Consider the following 17,375-nt stretch of genomic DNA (forward strand, 5'->3'; position numbering starts at 1 on the left):
AAAGAAAATAGCAATTACACATTGTATTATACTGTGGTTCAGGGTAAGATGGCCCTCTGTTGTTATAACAGAAAGAGTGTCACATTACTCTGACCACACTTCTGTAAGAATCAATTACTGTGAGCCAGGAATGAACTCTGATAATGAGATGATGGTAAGAGAATGAAGTGTCAAGACACTTTCAGCCTTCCCAGGAAGTAAGGAAAAGTCTGGCCTGGGATCCTTACTGGCTTTCCAAGACTGTTCAAAGTCTTCCAATGAGTTAAAGTGCTCCTTACTTCATTTTAAACCTCTGCTGCCACAATTAACGACTCAGTCCTGGAGTTGTTTTGTTGCAACTAAAAATCTGGGAAAACAAATTATTTTTTTCCCAAGGAGACTGCATTCATCTCAGCTGAACAGAAAGAAAGTTGAGGACAAGGATATTATTCAAAGTGCTATCAAAGATCCTTAACCTCCTAAAGCCAACACCACAGGTAAAAGTAGAGCCTGTGTATAAAACAGACAACTAACAAGACCTCGGAGAAGGCAATGGCACCCCATCCCAGTACTCTTGCCTGGAAAATCCCATGGATGGAGGAGCCTGGTAGGCCGCAGTCCATGGGGTCGCTAAGAGTTGGACACGACTGAGAGACTTCACTTTCACTTTTCACTTTCATGCATTGGAGAAGGAAATGGCAACCCACTCCAGTATTTTTGCCTGGAGAATCCCAGGGACCAGGGAGCCTGGTGGGCTGCCGTCTATGGGGTCGCACAGAGTCAGACACGACTGAAGCGACAGCACCAGCAGCAGCAACGAGACCCTACTACAGAGCACAGGGAACTCTGCTCAGCGCTCTGTGGTGACCTGAATGGGAAGGGAATCCAAAAGAGAGGGGATATATGTATATGTTTATGTATATGTGTGCTCAGTTGCTCAGTCATGTCCAACTCTTTCTGACTGTAGCCCACCAGGCTTCTCTGTCCATGGAATTTTCCAGGCAAGAATACTAGAGTGGGTTGCCATTTCCTACTCCAGAGGATCTTCCCTGACTCAAGGATTGAACCCACATCTCTTGCATCTCCTGCACTGGCAGGCAGAGCCTTCACCACTGTGCTACCTGGGAAGTCCATGTATATGATTATGCATATGCATAGCTGATTTGCTTTGCTGTACAGCAAAAGGTATACTGTAGAGCAACTCTTGATGTTGTTGTTTAGTTGCTAAGTCATATCGGACTCTTTTGCAACCCCATGGACTGTAGCCCACCAAGTTCCTCTGTCCACAGGATTTCCCAGGCAAGAATGCTGGAGTGGATTGCCATTTCCTTCTCCAGGGCATCTTCCTGACCCAGGGATCGAACCTGCATCTCCTGAATGGACAGATGGATTCTTTACCACTGAGCCACCAGGGAAGCCCGTAAAGCAACTATACTCCTATAAAAATTAAAGGAAGGAAGAAAGAATGGAAATAAGAAAGAATGGGAGGAAGGAAGGAAGAGAGGTAGGTAGATAAGTAGATAGATAGACAGACAGATACAGGCAATTATTATTATCCTGAAGACCCTCAAGGATGCCCAGGCTCCACAGGCCTTGTTGTTGATTAAGAATCCTAGTCCTTTCTGAAGTGAGGCTGTGTCAGCACTAAACTACTTCAACCATCTCGACTGAGACTCCAAAAATAAACAACTACATATTTGGAAGGCTGTTATTCCAGTCTGTGGTAGGAACTCTAGCATCAGTTCCTACCACATGGAGGTCACCAACCATGTGAATTGATGAAACTGGATTAAACCCTCTTAATGCAACTTCCAACTACATAACTCTATGATCTGTGTACCATAAACTAAAAATAAACAGAAAAGTGAAATTCAAAGTGTTAAGTCACTCAGTTGCATCTCATTCTCTGTGACGGCATTTAACTGTAGCCAACCAGATGCCTCTGTCCATGGATTTCCCAGGCTAGAATACTGGAATGGGTTACCATTTCCTCCTTCAGGAGATCTTCCCAACCCAGGGATTGAATCTTTGTTCTCCTGCATTGAAGGCAGATTGCTTACTGTCTGAGCCACCAGGGATTTTTAAAATAAATGGAGAAGATTCATAGAAAAGGAAGAGGGGAAGGAGAGAGAGAGAAATATAAATGCAAGGAAGGGCTCAGAGGAGCACGCATGGTGAGACATAGAGAAGAGGTAATAAAGAAAGGGAGGGGCAGATTCCAAAGATTTTGCCAATAGTTTTAACCTAAATAAATCTTCAGGTCAGTGTGGATGGGGGGCATAAATTAAACTGAACTCCTCATGGATATCTAACTCAAGAAGAAAATCAATAGCAACTTTCAGAGTTCACACAGCTTTGTCGACAGAGTCCCATTAAAACCCTCCAGATTTCTTTCCTTACAGCTCAAATGTTCCCTGGAGAAAATGCTGATTCAAAACAAGTAAGTTTATAAATTGTTGGCCATTTCTCATTGAGAGAAAACAGACACGGAATTATGCTTAGAGCGAAATGAAGCCAGTAGCCTTCACAAGTTCCACAGTGAAATCTAGGGTAACAAACTTGCCTTCTTGCAAGATACAGCAAGCACTCTTGGATAACAAATTAGAATTGGCAATGCTGTGCTATCTGTTCCAATGTCCCAGTTTTATATTCCAAAAGCATAATAATGAATCAAATGAAATAAAAACTTAGACATATACTGTGTGTGTGCACATGTGTATGTGTGGTCAGTCGTGCCTGATTCTTTGCAACCGTGTGGACTGCAGCCCTCGAGACTCCTCTGTCCATGGAATTCTCCAGGCAAGAATACTGGACTGGGTCACCATTTCCTCCTCCAGGGGATCCTCCTGACCCAGGGATCAAACCCGTATCTCCTGCATCAGCAGGTGGATTCTTTACCACTGTGCCCCCTGGGAAACCCCAGACATATACTAGAAAGCTAAAATTCAACAGGTGACTAGAACCAGGAACAGAACAAACTTCAGGAAATTTAAGGAGTGTAAAACCAGAACCGTGATGCTGAAAATGAGACAGATATTCTCATAGTTACATCATTCCCCTATATAAAATTAATTGATGATATATGTTATTTATGTGATACAGATGCAATGTACTAGATAGATAATTGGTTGTTATTAAAGACACTTGAAAATGAATAATGGAAGAAACACAGGAATTAAAAGGGGGGACTCAACCCCATCACAATGTTCATCATCTTATTTTTGTCAATGAAAGAATCATAATGCGATGCAGAAAGGGGAAGGGCCACACTCTGCGTTTTGTTTAGTTGCTCAGTCATGCCCGACTCATTGTGACCCCATGGACTGTAGCCCGCCAGGCTCCTCCTGTCCATGGGGGTTCTCCAGGCAAGAATACTGGAGTGAGTTACCATGCCCTCCTCCAGGGGATCTTCCCAACCCAGGGATCGAACCCAGGTTTCCCACATTGCAGGTAGATTCTTTACCGTCTGAGCCACCAGGGAAGCCCTGGTGGGGTTGCATACTTTACTCTGTTGCATACTTTACTTACCTGCTTCTCTGTGAGAATGACTCTCCCCAGTAACTGGTCCTCGAGACCTTTCATAGTGACTGTGAAGTCAATGATGGAGGTCCGAGCACTTATTTCAGGGGTATAGGCTGGATTGGGCAGCTTGGTGGTGATGTAGAGTCTGAAGCCATCCATCACATCTATTTCTTTGTCACCGACTTTCACCTTTGTTATAAAAAGAAAGTTAAAAGTAATAAAACCCAGATACACCTTACTGTGTGTTCTTTTGCTTAGAATCTAGTATTGCTTTAAACCACTATACACCTGGAGATCATGTGTATACTTAAAAAGAAATGTTCATTAGGCATTCAGAGGGCTTCAGGCCACTAGGATGAAAAGAAAGAAGGACAAAAGTAAGAGAGGAAAGAGGAAGGGAGAAAAAGAGGGAAGGGGTAAGGGAAGAAGGGAAGGAGGGAGGAAAGGAAATTATCCAACATTTTTTGGTTGTTGTTCAGTTGCTCAGTCACGTCCGACTCTTTGCGACCCCATGGACTGCAGCACGCCAGGCTTCCCTGTCCTTCACCATATCCTGGATCCTGCTCAAACTAATGTCCATTGAGTTAGTGATGCCATCCAACATACATCATCCAATAAAAATAGAAATTGGGGCTCCCCTGATGGCTCAGTGGTAAAGAATCCACCTGCCAATGGAGAATCCCAGGGACGGGGGAGCCTGGTGAGCTGCCGTCTATAGGGTCACACAGAGTCGGACACAACTGAAGCAACTTAGCAGCAGCAGCAGCAGCCAATGCTGGAGACACAGGTTGGATCCCTGATCCAAGAAGACCCCACATGCCAAGGAGTAACTAAGTCCATGTGCCACAACTGTAGAGCTTGTGCTCTAGAGCCCGAGAACTGCAACTACAAAGCCCAGTGTCACAACTGCTGAAGCCTGAGCACCCTAGAGCCCATGCTCTGCAACAAGAGAAGCCACCACAACGAGAAGTCCATGCACTGCAGCTAGAGAGTAGCCCCCACTCACCGCACTGAGAGAAAAGCCCAGGCAGCAACGAAGATCCAGGACAGCCAAAACTAAACAAATTAATACAACTATAAATAAATAAATATTGAATTTATTCCATGGGCTTCCGTGGTGGCTCAGCAGTAAAGAATCTGTCTGCCATGCAGGAGCCACAAGTGACATGGTTTGATCCATGGGTTGGAAATATCCCCTGGAGGAGGGCATGGCAACCCATTCCTGTATTCTTGCCTGGAGAATCCCATGGACAGAGGAACCTGGCCAGCTACAGTCCATGGGGTTGCAAAGAGTCAGACAAGACTGAAGCGACTGAGCACGCATGCACATAGAATTTATCACCAAAACGGTTGTGATCATACTGCAGAAGTGAGATGGATTCAAGACTGATGACATCAGTCATGTACCAAAAAGATATGAAAAGGTTTATTATTCACATGAGAATTTCTGGAGATTCAGGGTAGGCTGCCAAACAGGTCCAAAGAAAAATCAGTTGAGAGAGAAGAGAGGGGCAGGTGTTTTAGGGTTTTACAGAGATCATGGGATGCGACTAGGATGAGGATTCCCAGATATGGTCATGAACAGGGAGTTGCACGGTTTGGATTTCCCACTGTGGCTCAGCTGGTGAAGAATTCGCCTACACTGTGGGAGATCTTAGTTCAGGCCCTGGTTGGGAAGATCCCCTGGAGAAGAGAAAGGCTCCCCACTCCAGTATTCTGGCCTGGAGGATTCCATGGACTGTATAGATTCCATGCACTTCATAGTCACTGAAAACAGTGACTTCCACTTTCACCAAAAGAGAGCAGAGCCACGTTTTCTCATCAGCTTGCCCAGATTTGGGATGACACGGGAGAGGGCATGATGGGGCTTGAAAGCCATGCAAAGTCTAACATCAGAATGGAGTCAGGCTTCATGATACAAGTGAAGTAGATGTTCCTAAAAAGGCTACTCTTGATCCTAACTCAGGAAGGTGGAAGAGAAAAGCAAATGCCTCCTGCCCCAGACTTGAATCTGAGTTGATGTTTAATGAGAAACTGTGACCTCTGTCACACTGACCTGGCCTCGTGGAAATTGCTCTGCACACTGTCATTGGCAGGTTTAACCTACCTTAAAGGTAGATCCAGTCTTAATGAAGTTTCTCTCCAAAACATTATCCAGGGCTGGATCTAGTTCCTCCCCAACATCTTCGATAAGCAAGGGTCTTCCGAGAGAAAGACTGTCCTCCAGGTGGTTTCTGAAGTACTTGTGATTTAGAGATGTGATCTGGAAACAACATCACATTCTTTAGCTTAGCAAATCATCATTTCCTTATCTTTATTCATTTAATTGAAGGGGTTCCGTGGGTAAAGAATCTGCCTGCAGTGCAGGAGACACAGGAGACACAGCTTCAATCCCTGGGTTGAGACGATCCCCTAGAGGAGGAAATGACAAGCCACTCCAGGATTCTTGCCTGGAAAATTCCACGGACAGAAGAGCCTGGTGGGCTATAGTCCATGAGGTCGTAAAGAGTCGGACACAAATGAGCAAACAGCATTAAAAGGCACTAAGGGTTGATTTACAATATTGTGTTAGTTTCAGGTGTACAGCAAAGTGATTCAGCTGTAAATATTTTTTTCAGACTGTCACAAAATATAGAAAAAGTTCCCTGTGCTACACAGGAAGTCCTTGTTGGTTATCTATTTTATATATAGTAGTGCATTTATGTTAATCCTAAACTTCTAATTTATCCCTCCTCCATCACCTTTCCCCTTTGGTAACCGTAAGTTTGTTTTCTATGTCTGTGGCTCTATTTATATTTTGTATATAAGTTTGTTTATATCATTTTTTAAGATTCTACTAATACATATAAGTGACATATAATATTTGTCTTTGTCTAGCTTACTTCACTTTGTATGATAATCTCTAGGTCCATCCCTGTTGCTGTGAAAGATACTACTTCATTCTTCTGTATGGCTGAGTAATATTCCATTGTACAAATATACCATACCTTCTCTATCCATTTCATGGACATTTAGGTTGCTTCCATGCCTGGGCTATTGTAAGTAGTGCTATGAACACTGGAATGTATGTATCTTTTTGAATTATGGTTTTCTCCAGATATATGCCCAAGAGTGGGATTGTAGGATCATATGGTAGCTCTATTTTCAGTTTTCTAAAGAATCTCCAGAGCATTTGATGGCATCATTTCCTTTTACTAGGAAGCAGGTAAAAGCTCTGTGTGACAATACTGCCTTTCCCCACTACCACCACATTTGTGACAAATAATCATGGAATAACTATAGAGTGTCTTTATTTGCCACACACCTAGTGTGACATAGCTCTGCCCTGCTCTGTTTATCAAGGAGAGCCTTAGGCCCTAACAGAAGGGAGTCTGAACCCTTTAATGGACAGCATTAGGAGAGATAAACAAGAATCCAAATAATGCAATTTTTAGATACTCTTTTATAAATATTAATATCTAAATGTTAATAACAAATATGAAATATGAAATAATTCTCAGATACTGTTTATACTAAATATGAAATAATTCTCAGATACTGTTGACCTGGGGCAATGAAATTGCTTAGTAGCACGTTTCATGCGTGTGCTTAGTAGCTCAGTTATGCCCGACTCTTGTGACTCAATGGACTGTAGCACACCAGGCTCCTCTGTCCATGGGACTCTCTAGGCAAGAATACTGGAGTGGGTTGCCCTGCCCTCCTGCAGGGGATCTTTCCAACCCAGGGTTCGATCTAGGTCTCCTGCATTGCAGGCAGATTCTTTAGGTTATGAGCCACCAGGGAAGCCCATTTATATTCAAACAAAGATTACCTGGAGTTCATTCTGGTTTTCTTTATTTTTAATCCAGATCTTGCCTTGAGTCTGTGGGTCAATTAGCAAAGGATAGCGAGATGCTTTTGTGACAATAATTCCATTCTGAACAGACAGGTCATCATTGGGCAGGCCTTGGAGGTTCCACTCACTAATGGTAGGAGCATCAATCAACATCTCATTGAGGTTTAGATTGTCTCCAAATGGAATTTCCCGGGCTTTCATTTCCTTCTGCCAGTCATTTAACAGCAGATTGCGAAATTCTTGATTAAAGGGACCAGAATAAGATAGAAAAGCTGTAGCCAACAACACATCCCCTAAAACAAAAAACAAAACACCACTGAAACACTTTATGAACAGCCTTGTAATTCTGCAGAATATAAGTGGCAAAAAAAAAGACAATCATTCTTTTGAATTAAATTTCAGAAACCAAATTGCAACCACAAGTTGCTGTGTCTTGTGAATAAGCAGTAGTTCAGTTCACTGTGAAAAGAGTCCACATGGCCCACAAGTAATAACTGCTGATAGTCAAGCACTGGATTATGTTGATCTTACTGAATATGAGAGGATGACTTCTAACCTCAGAAGACACAGCCTCCATTCTAAATGACCTTGATCTATATGGTCATTCACTCATAGGAGAATTCAAAAATGACCTGATAATAAGAGTTTAAAGGTCATGAATGGGCCTCCCTGGTGGCTCAGACAGTAAAAAATCTGCCTGCAATGCAGGAGACCCAGGTTCAGTCTCTGAGTAAGGAAGATTCCCCTGGGAAGGAAATGGCAACTCATAGTATTCTTGCCTAGAGAATTTCATGGACAGAGGAGCCTGGTGGGTTACAGTCCATGGAGTTGTAAAGAGTCGGACATGACTGAGTGACTAACACATTATCTAAGACAGGTTGCCTAAATGCCAGACCAACATTCCTCCTTTTGAAACAGCTGGGTGCACACACATACGCACAGAGGAATTTGAAGTAATGGAGTGTTGATATATATTCTGATTAAAGCTTAAGTCTGCTCACTCCCTATCACAGTCAACACATAATCCCATTAATAAAGGGATTTGTGTGTGTGTGCTTAATCACTCAGTCCTGTCCGACTCTGCAACTCCATGGACTGTGTAGCCTGCCAGGCTCCTCTGTCCATGGGTTTTATCAGGCAAGAATACTGGAGTGAGTTGCCATTTCCTTCTCCAGGGGATCTTCCCAACTCAGGGATCAAAACTGAGTCTCCTGCATCGAAGGTGGATTCTTTACTGCTGAGCCACCTGGGAAGCTAATAAAGGGACTTACATACCTACAAGTCTTTTAGTTTGTGCTGCAAACTCTTTACTTTGCTCTGTCCATCTTTCTTTTTCTCCTGCCAAGCCTCCGATCAGTGCAGAAGCAGCCTGCATCTTATGTCTGCACCTCTCTGCATCTTCAAGCAAGGTCTAAACAAGAAGAAAGCCTTTTTTCAGAAAAATAGAGCCTGCAGCTCAAAAACATAATTCTAAAACATTATATGTTATATGCCTTTGTGAGAAACGTGAGCCATTTATTTCACAGGAAGCATTAACTTCCGTTTCTATGTGTCTGGGTCAGTCCAGCCCGTGTTAAGCCCTATTTATGGAACATAGAGGGATTCCTCAGGAGGGGTCCTAAGCCAATGGGCAGACCCTCCCCAGATTTTCATAAACTGAGATATAATGAAAATTTGCATCATTGATGATTTTCCTATCAAAAATTACAAATAAAATATACGCACACATGCTAATATCACAGAGCACAGCAAAATGTAAAGACACGCATATCCCCACTTTAAAACGAGAAATGATGGTTCGCATGTTAAAGTTCTAGCATCACTACTGCTTTGTCTAACTCCATATCTCCTTTGATTTCAGGTGAAACTCTAGATTGTCTTGAGGTTGTGGAGTCCTGAAGCTCATTCACAAATTCCAGCCGCATTAACTCAGCAGCCCCCTACCTGTTGCTCTTGTGTCAATAAAAGACCTCTAACTAGACTTCCACACACTGTTGAGCTTCCCAGGGGGCTCAGTGGTAAAGAGTCCGCCTGCCAAACAGGAGACCTGGGTTCAAACCCTGGGTCAGGAGGATCCCCGGGAAAAGGAAACGGCACCCCACTCTGGTATTCCTGCCTAGAAAATCCTATGGACAGAGGAGCCTGGTGGGCTACAGTCCATGGGGGTCACAGAGAGTCGGACACAACTGAAGTGACTTCACAGCAACAGCCACACACTGTTGCCCCTCAGAGTTTTGTTCTTAAAAACAAATGGCTCCGTATATGTAATTATGGCTGATTTGTGACGTTAAACGGCAGAAACCAACACAACACTATAAAAATTCTTTAAAAAAATTTTAAGGGAAAAAAAAGCAAATGGTTCAGTTTCTCAATATTGAAGAGACAGCTGTTAATTCTACCTGTAAAAATGTATATTTATGAAACAATAATGGATATGGATAAAGATTTAGCTATATGACAAGTCACTGGGAGTTCATGTAATATTCACACATATTTATATAATATATATGGCATACACGTGCTAAATGTCTAACAATAGAGGATTATTTATATACTTTATGGTATATTGTGAATAAGAATACTCTAAAGCCATTAAAATATAATCATTATGAAAAATAATCATTAGTTAAATTTCAATTATAAAGCAGTATGTACTGAATGATCTGTTACAGTTTTACGTGAATTTAAAATATATGTAAATCAGGCATATGTGTAGATACAAAATGATAAACAGCAAGATATTTTTAGGCTTTATCACCAGGGTTACCTATGTGTATTTTCTATAAAGAAACACAAATTGCTTTTGTAATAATAGCGTAATACCGTGTTTTTCAGAAACAAGATACTTGCTCCAGTTTGTTCTAGTCTGCTCAGTTTTCCTTCCAGCTAGAGTTAATGCAGAAAACCCAAAAGCCCAGCTGAGAGGTGCACCCACACCTGTACACCATCCATATTTGTTTGTACCTCCCCAAAACGAAAGATGTCAGCTGGAAGTATCATACAACATCATTGTTTTCTTGTTATTGTTGTTTAGTCACTCAATTGTGTCCGACTGTTTGCAACCCCACGGACTGTAGCCCTCCAGGCTCCTCTGACCATGGGATTCTCCAGGCAAGAATACTGGCGTGGGGTGCCATGCCCTCCTCCAGGGGATCTTCCAGAATCAGGGATCAAACCCACATCTTCTGCATTAGTAAGGTGGGTTCTTTATCACTGAGCCACCAGAAAAGCCCTTATTTATATCTGTCTACCTTTAAAACAAACTTTTCATGTGAAAGATATTTTTAATATTAAGTTATCCTAAGTTCCCCATCCCCACTTCTGTGTGGCTGAATATAAACTGGCCAACCTCTCCCCTCCCGGCTGTTGCTTTCTGGAAGCCCAGGCTCCTCAGAGGGGATTGGGAAATGGGGGATGGGAGCAGACAGGAGTGAGAAATGAATTTTCCCTCTGAGCCTGGCGGGGGGAGGGTGCAGAATTCTTTGGCTTCCGTGGGTAGTACTCCTGGCCCTCTCTCTCCCAATGCCCTAGAATATGACCAGATTCCTGGGGAAGTGGGCCCTCCACAAAGCCCTGCCCTGTGCACAGAGCAGCAAGACACACACTCCTCCAGGGACTGCACACCTGGGTAATGAGGTCACAGTCGTGACCATGAACCGAAGACTTGAAACCCTCCCCTGCCTCCCTGTAGTCTGTAACCCTGGACTCTCATGGAGCCCCATGGAGGAAGAAGCAACACCATGACTAAAGGTCAACTTCATGCCAACCTGTTGCGGGCAGGCCAGCACATGGCCAGATTTTGTTTTCTTATGAAAAATACATGACATTTGTTGAAATTCAAAATTTTAAGTTAAAGCCATACCTTTATAGTAGCTGTACTTACATGGTCCTTATAATTGCTCACCTAACAAATAGCAGATACTTGAAAACTAAAGAGCTTGAGTGAACTAATGCAAAATTGTTAAAACTGAAAGATAATAAAATGAGGCTGTAAAACATGTTTACTACATGTAGCAGCGCTTCTCAATGTGAGTGTCCAAATGTTAGAAATTAACAGGCCTTCTTCATAGTTTCTAAAGTAGTCTTTCAAACTGCAAAGTGAATTTTCTCTTGATATTATAAGTGAATTCCATAGACCATAAGTAATAAATCCAAATGATGATACATAATTACTTCTCCAAAATTTCTATAAAGCTCTTATTTTGCTTTCAGGAGACTTATCTTTAACAGAGAATACCACACATCTTGCACACTGTGCAACTGATGTTTATCTAAATTCGCTCATTGGGACTCTGTAAAGAGACAGACCAACAGAGCAGAAATCTCAATCCAGCCAAGCGACAACTGAGAAGCAGCAAAGGTTCTAAAATAAATCATCAAGGAAAGCACAGGGAGAATCTAGATCTTGTTTTCCAAATGTAGGCTTTATCGGAGGCAGATAGAGATTTTGTGAGGACAGATGCTTACATAATCTGGGGATCACTTTAAGAAAATCATTAAAGAATTTTTGCAAATACAAAACAGCCAAGTGAACATGTAATGAGAATCAGCAGGGAAAAAGCACTACAAAGTCCTGATGGTGAAGAATTCAGGTCCCTTTCCCCTGGGATCTCCAGGTATTTTATCTGAATAAAATACTCTCCCCATAGACCTCTCCATGGCTCCCAGTAAACTCAGCATTTATGGGGCCTGTGCAAGTGAGGGAAAATGAAGCTTAAGCTACATTAGGTTTATGTTACATCTGCCTTGATTTCCAGAATGAAGGAGGCCCCAGTGGAACTGGAGTTAATATAAATCAATGAAAGAGCTTGCTGCTCAGTGGAGAGGAAATATACAAACTTTGATTTTGAAGAGTGCTAAATGTATGGATGTGAGAGTTGGACTGTGAAGAAGGCTGAGCACCGAAGAATTGATGCTTTTGAACTGTGGTGTTGGAGAAGACTCTTGAGAGTCCCTTGGACTGCAAGAAGATCCAACCAGTCCATTCTAAAGGAGATCAGCCCTGGGATTTCTTTGGAAGGAATGATGCTAAAGCTGAAACTCCAGTACTTTGGCCACCTCATGCGAAGAGTTGACTCATTGGAAAAGACTCTGATGCTGGGAGGGATTGGGGGCAGGAGGAGAAGGGGACGACAGAGGATGAGATGGCTGGATGGCATCACTGACTCGACGGACGTGAGTCTGAGTGAACTCTGGGAGTTGGTGATGGACAGGGAGGCCTGGCGTGCTGCGATTCATGGGGTCGCAAAGAGTCAGACAGGACTGAGCAACTGAACTGAACTGAACTGAAAGCTGCAAAACATGCAGAGGTTGAGAAGGCTGTGGGTGGTCTCTGTGACTGGGACGCAGCCATGTGGTCAGGTTGGTCCAGCAGAGAGGCCTGAAAAGACATCAGATGATCAAGATCTAATCTAGTCCTAGGATCAATGCCTATGCTCAACAGCCCTTCTCTTGTCCTTTCTAGACCTAAGTTCCTTTCCTTATTGTTTTTATAATTTTCATTTTGTTTTAATTTTTTTGCTGCACCATGTGGGATCTTAACTCCCTGACCAGGGATTGAACCCACACTCCTTGTATTGGAAGCACAAAGTCTTAACCATTGGACCGCCATGGAAGTCCCCTAAGTTCCTTTCTTTAAAATGAAAATAAAGTAAAAATATCTACCCTGCCTACCTTGAGAGATTGTTTAAAGATTAAATGAGATAAAGTGGGAGGATGTGATTTGAAAAACATATCAAAAATGCTGCACAAGATGCTGCTTTCGTCACAATATACAAGAAAACCCAGAACATCCGTGTTCCAGCAGTGACTTCTGTTTTGGCTGAATATCCTGACCTCTCACTGAAGGTCCTTGGTGTCTGCTAGAAACAAACTCCAGGACTTGATGAAGGCACATGTGCTGTGTGTCCATGTGTGTATGTATGTATGTACACACGTACTGCGCATCACTTAAATGAATCCCTGCTGGCAATCTTAGAGAGAGAAAGCAGGAAGGAACGAAGGGCTGACCACAGTGTCAGAGGACAGTCACCTGCTTTTCAGTCATGGCCTGCTCATACTCAGCCTGCACCACGTCCAGCTCGGCTTGCTTGTCGTCCAGCTCTGCCTGGGCCTTCTGCAGATCCTGCATGGCCAACATGTAGCGGTTCTCCTGCACCACCAGGTTGGCCTGTACAAGACACACACAGCATGAAGGGACAGGCAGCAACCCAGACATCCAGTCGCATCTGAGAACTCAGGGAAGTCCATGCTGCACCTTTTCTTTGTCCTTTGAGAGTCTTCTCAAATTACATTATCAAGGCCAAGTCTTCATGTGAACTTGACATGTTTGTAAGCAGACGATTATAAATCATTAAGAGAGAGTCAGCAAACTTTTTCATAAAACTCCAGATAGTAAATATTTCTGGCTTTGGGGGACAAGATGCAAAATCAAGACTTTTGTTTAAGTACTTAATTTAAAATTCTATGAGCTGTACAAATACAGGTGGTGGGTTAGCTTTGGCCTGCGGACCATAGTTTGCCAGTCCCTAAATTCGAACGCTGTAATAGGAAATGCATAAAGGCAAATTGCAGATTATTTTAATATTGAGTTGTAGGGGAAAAGTTGAATATTTAGAATATTTAGCTAAATTTAATATTTAGAATATTTAGCTCTCATTTGCCAAGGAGAGCTCATCACTGTTAATGAAGATGTTAAAACAAGACAAAGAATGAAACATAATTAATCACTGAATATAAAGATCTAGGTTTTCGTGGGTAGAGATGGACTTGACGGTATTCCTGTAATTCTCATATATTACTTGCTTTCAAGTAAAGAATTGATACTTGAGCTGTGACCAAATAAAAATATTTGTTTTAAGTAAGCTAAATTAGACTCAAAAGACATAATCAAAAGCAATATTGGGGGGAAAAAAAGCAATATGTGGAAAAGGTGATGTAGAAAATAGTCTGTGCTTACAGGAATTCAAATTTTTTTGAAAAAAATTTGAAACCTAAATTCCCTCTTTTAAGTTTTTAAAATGGCAAAACTGACTTTAATGGGGAAACCCAATACCAGCATGATATTATTTCTGAAGTGTTTGAGAAGAAAAGATTATCTTAAAAATATTCTTTTGAGATAAGTTATTTTCTTATCTGATAACCCCAGGCTCCCAAATTTTGGCAGAATAATTCTTTAAAGGAATATCTAGTTCCATGACTAGAACCAATGACAGCAAATGCATGGCTTAAAAATTACAGTTTACAAATATTCTGACTCTTGGAACATTTGTCTTCATCTCTGCTCTAAGAAGAATCTGTTGCCATGACTTAAACAAGGAGGGACAGCAAGGCTACTCTGTCAACTTACTGTAAAGCCACCCACTAATGCCAAAGTATCACAGTCCCCCAAACTGTGGATATTTTCAAGGACTTTCCTCAGAAAAAAAAAAAAAATAATCTTTTTAATGAAGTATTCAAAAGATATAATCAAAGGGTATAAAAATCATTCAAATCCAACTGCTCACATTAGGAGCTGTAGGACTCTATTAAGATTACTTACACTCTATGAGCCTCAGTTTCTCCATTAAGATATTGAAAAACTACCTGCTAAGATTTATGAGAGTGTGTTGTGTGCATATTAAATATGATAGCATGTAAAAACCCAAGTCTGGGACCTGGTCTATAATAAAAGTTTAATAGATAATAATATATTAATATCACTCTTCTAAAGATCTTTTTGATATGGGCCATTTTTAAAGTCTTCATTGAATTTGCTACAACATAGCTTCTGTTTTATGTTTTGGTTTTTTGGCATCAAGGCATGTGGGATCTCTGCTCCCTGAGCAGGGATGGAGCTCACACTCCTGCACTGGAAGGCAAAATCTTAACCACTGGGTCACCAGGGAAGTCCCTCCATAAATAATAGTGTTATTATCTGTGTTCAATATTTAAGGCTCTACTGTTGTAATGTTCTGCTTATGTGAACTCATATTTACTAGTTTTCACAGAGTTTCTAAGGAGAAATCTTATTATAATGAAATTGAATAGAATTTAAATTGAAATTCTTGTCATCAATATTTGTTTAAGTTTATCCAGTATTAGAAGTCACTCGGCCTGTCTAGAGGAATTGTAAGATGAAAGAAGAGTCCCTCGGTGTCTCCATCACTAATGAGTGGTAAAGAGGTCCCCACTGGAGTCAAAGGGGTGTCCTCAAACTCTTCACTTGGGAAACGAGAGAAACCCCTTCAGAAATCAGTGAAGTTAGACCCTTTGGTCTGTATTTCTTAATATACTGAGCACAGTTGCCCAATGAGACTGCACTTTCTTGGTCTTCTACTTCTGTCTATGCAATGAACATGTGGGATCTATGTAACTATGTTTATTTTTATGACAATGGCAATTAGGAGGGACCTGACAAACTAGAGACTTCCAGACGCTGGATACTACTAAAAGCACAGGAGGGCACCCCCAGAACAGGCTTCTCAGAAGGGAAGCATAGGTTCCAGGGACAACTAGAAGGTCCCCGCCTGGTGTTCCCTTCACATCCTACTGCAGGACGTACGTTGTCCTGGGGCTGGATGGAGCCTGACTTATACCAAACGTAATGGAGGAGATGTTGTTCTTGCATAAGCCTTGTTTAGAATGTCCATTATTTTGTACTGATTTTTTTTTTTTTTTTATTTCAGGTATACACGTGCTCCCCATCCTGAACCCTCCTCCCTCCCCCCTCCCCATACCATCCCCCTGGGCCGTCCCAGCGCACCAGCCCCAAGCATCCAGCATCGTGCACTGAACCTGGACTGGCATCTCGTTTCATACATGACATTTCACATGTTTCAATGCCATTCTCCCAAATCTTCCCACCCTCTCCCTCTCCCACAGAGTCCATAAGACTGTTCTATACATCAGTGTCTCTTTTGCTGTCTCGTATACAGGGTTATCGTTATCATCTTTCTAAATTCCATATATATGCGTTAGTATACTGTATTTATGTTTTTCCTTCTGGCTTACTTCACTCTGTATAATAGGCTCCAGTTTCATCCACCTCATTAGAACTGATTCAAATGTATTCTTTTTAATGGCTGAGTAATACTCCATTGTGTATATGTACCACTGCTTTCTTATCCATTCATCTGCTGATGGACATCTAGGTTGCTTCCATGTCCTGGCTATTATAAACAGTGCTGCGATGAACATTGGGGTACACGTGTCTCTTTCCCTTCTGGTTTCCTCAGTGTGTATGCCCAGCAGTGGGATTGCTGGATCATAAGGCAGTTCTATTTCCAGTTTTTTAAGGAATCTCCACACTGTTCTCCATAGTGGCTGTACTAGTTTGCATTCCCACCAACAGTGTAAGAGGGTTCCCTTTTCTCCACACCCTCTCCAGCATTTATTATTTGTAGACTTTTGGATCGCAGCCATTCTGACTGGTGTGAAATGGTACCTCATAGTGGTTTTGATTTGTATTTCTCTGATAATGAGTGATGTTGAGCATCTTTTCATGTGTTTGTTAGCCATCTGTATGTCTTCTTTGGAGAAATGTCTATTTAGATCTTTGGCCCATTTTTTGATTGGGTCATTTATTTTTCTGGAGTTGAGCTGTAGGAGTTGCTTGTATATTTTTGAGATTAGTTGTTTGTCCGTTGCTTCATTTGCTATTATTTTCTCCCATTCTGAAGGCTGTCTTTTCACCTTGCTAATAGTTTCCTTTGATGTGCAGAAGCTTTTAAGTTTAATTAGGTCCCATTTGTTTATTTTTGCTTTTATTTCCAATATTCTGGGAGGTGGGTCATAGAGGATCCTGCTGTGATGTATGTCAGAGAGTGTTTTGCCTATGTTCTCCTCTAGGAGTTTTATAGTTTCTGGTCTTACGTTGAGATCTTTAATCCATTTTGAGTTTATTTTTGTATATGGTGTTAGAAAGTGTTCTAGTTTCATTCTTTTACAAGTGGTTGACCAGATTTCCCAGCACCACTTGTTAAAGAGATTGTCTTTAATCCACTGTATATTCTTGCCTCCTTTGTCAAAGATAAGGTGTCCATATGTGCGTGGATTTATC

The 17,375-nt window shown here is 41.8% G+C and overlaps 1 protein-coding gene across 1 annotated transcript in view; it reads right to left on the reverse strand.

Moving 5' to 3' along the window:
* The window catches only part of DNAH5 (dynein, axonemal, heavy chain 5), a 332,324-nt gene that overhangs the window by 60,551 nt on the left and 254,398 nt on the right, over nt 1-17,375 (reverse strand). Inside the window, exons 62-66 of the mRNA XM_010858794.1 lie at nt 13,368-13,505; nt 8,612-8,747; nt 7,313-7,629; nt 5,609-5,764; nt 3,508-3,690 (exon numbers count right to left, since the gene is read on the reverse strand). Coding sequence (XP_010857096.1) covers nt 3,508-3,690; nt 5,609-5,764; nt 7,313-7,629; nt 8,612-8,747; nt 13,368-13,505 — 930 coding nt within the window. The remainder of the gene's footprint in view (nt 1-3,507; nt 3,691-5,608; nt 5,765-7,312; nt 7,630-8,611; nt 8,748-13,367; nt 13,506-17,375) is intronic.

The sequence above is a fragment of the Bison bison genome, unplaced genomic scaffold (assembly GCF_000754665.1).
Source record: "Bison bison bison isolate TAMUID 2011002044 unplaced genomic scaffold, Bison_UMD1.0 scf7180017864440, whole genome shotgun sequence".
Lineage (NCBI taxonomy): Eukaryota > Metazoa > Chordata > Mammalia > Artiodactyla > Bovidae > Bison > Bison bison.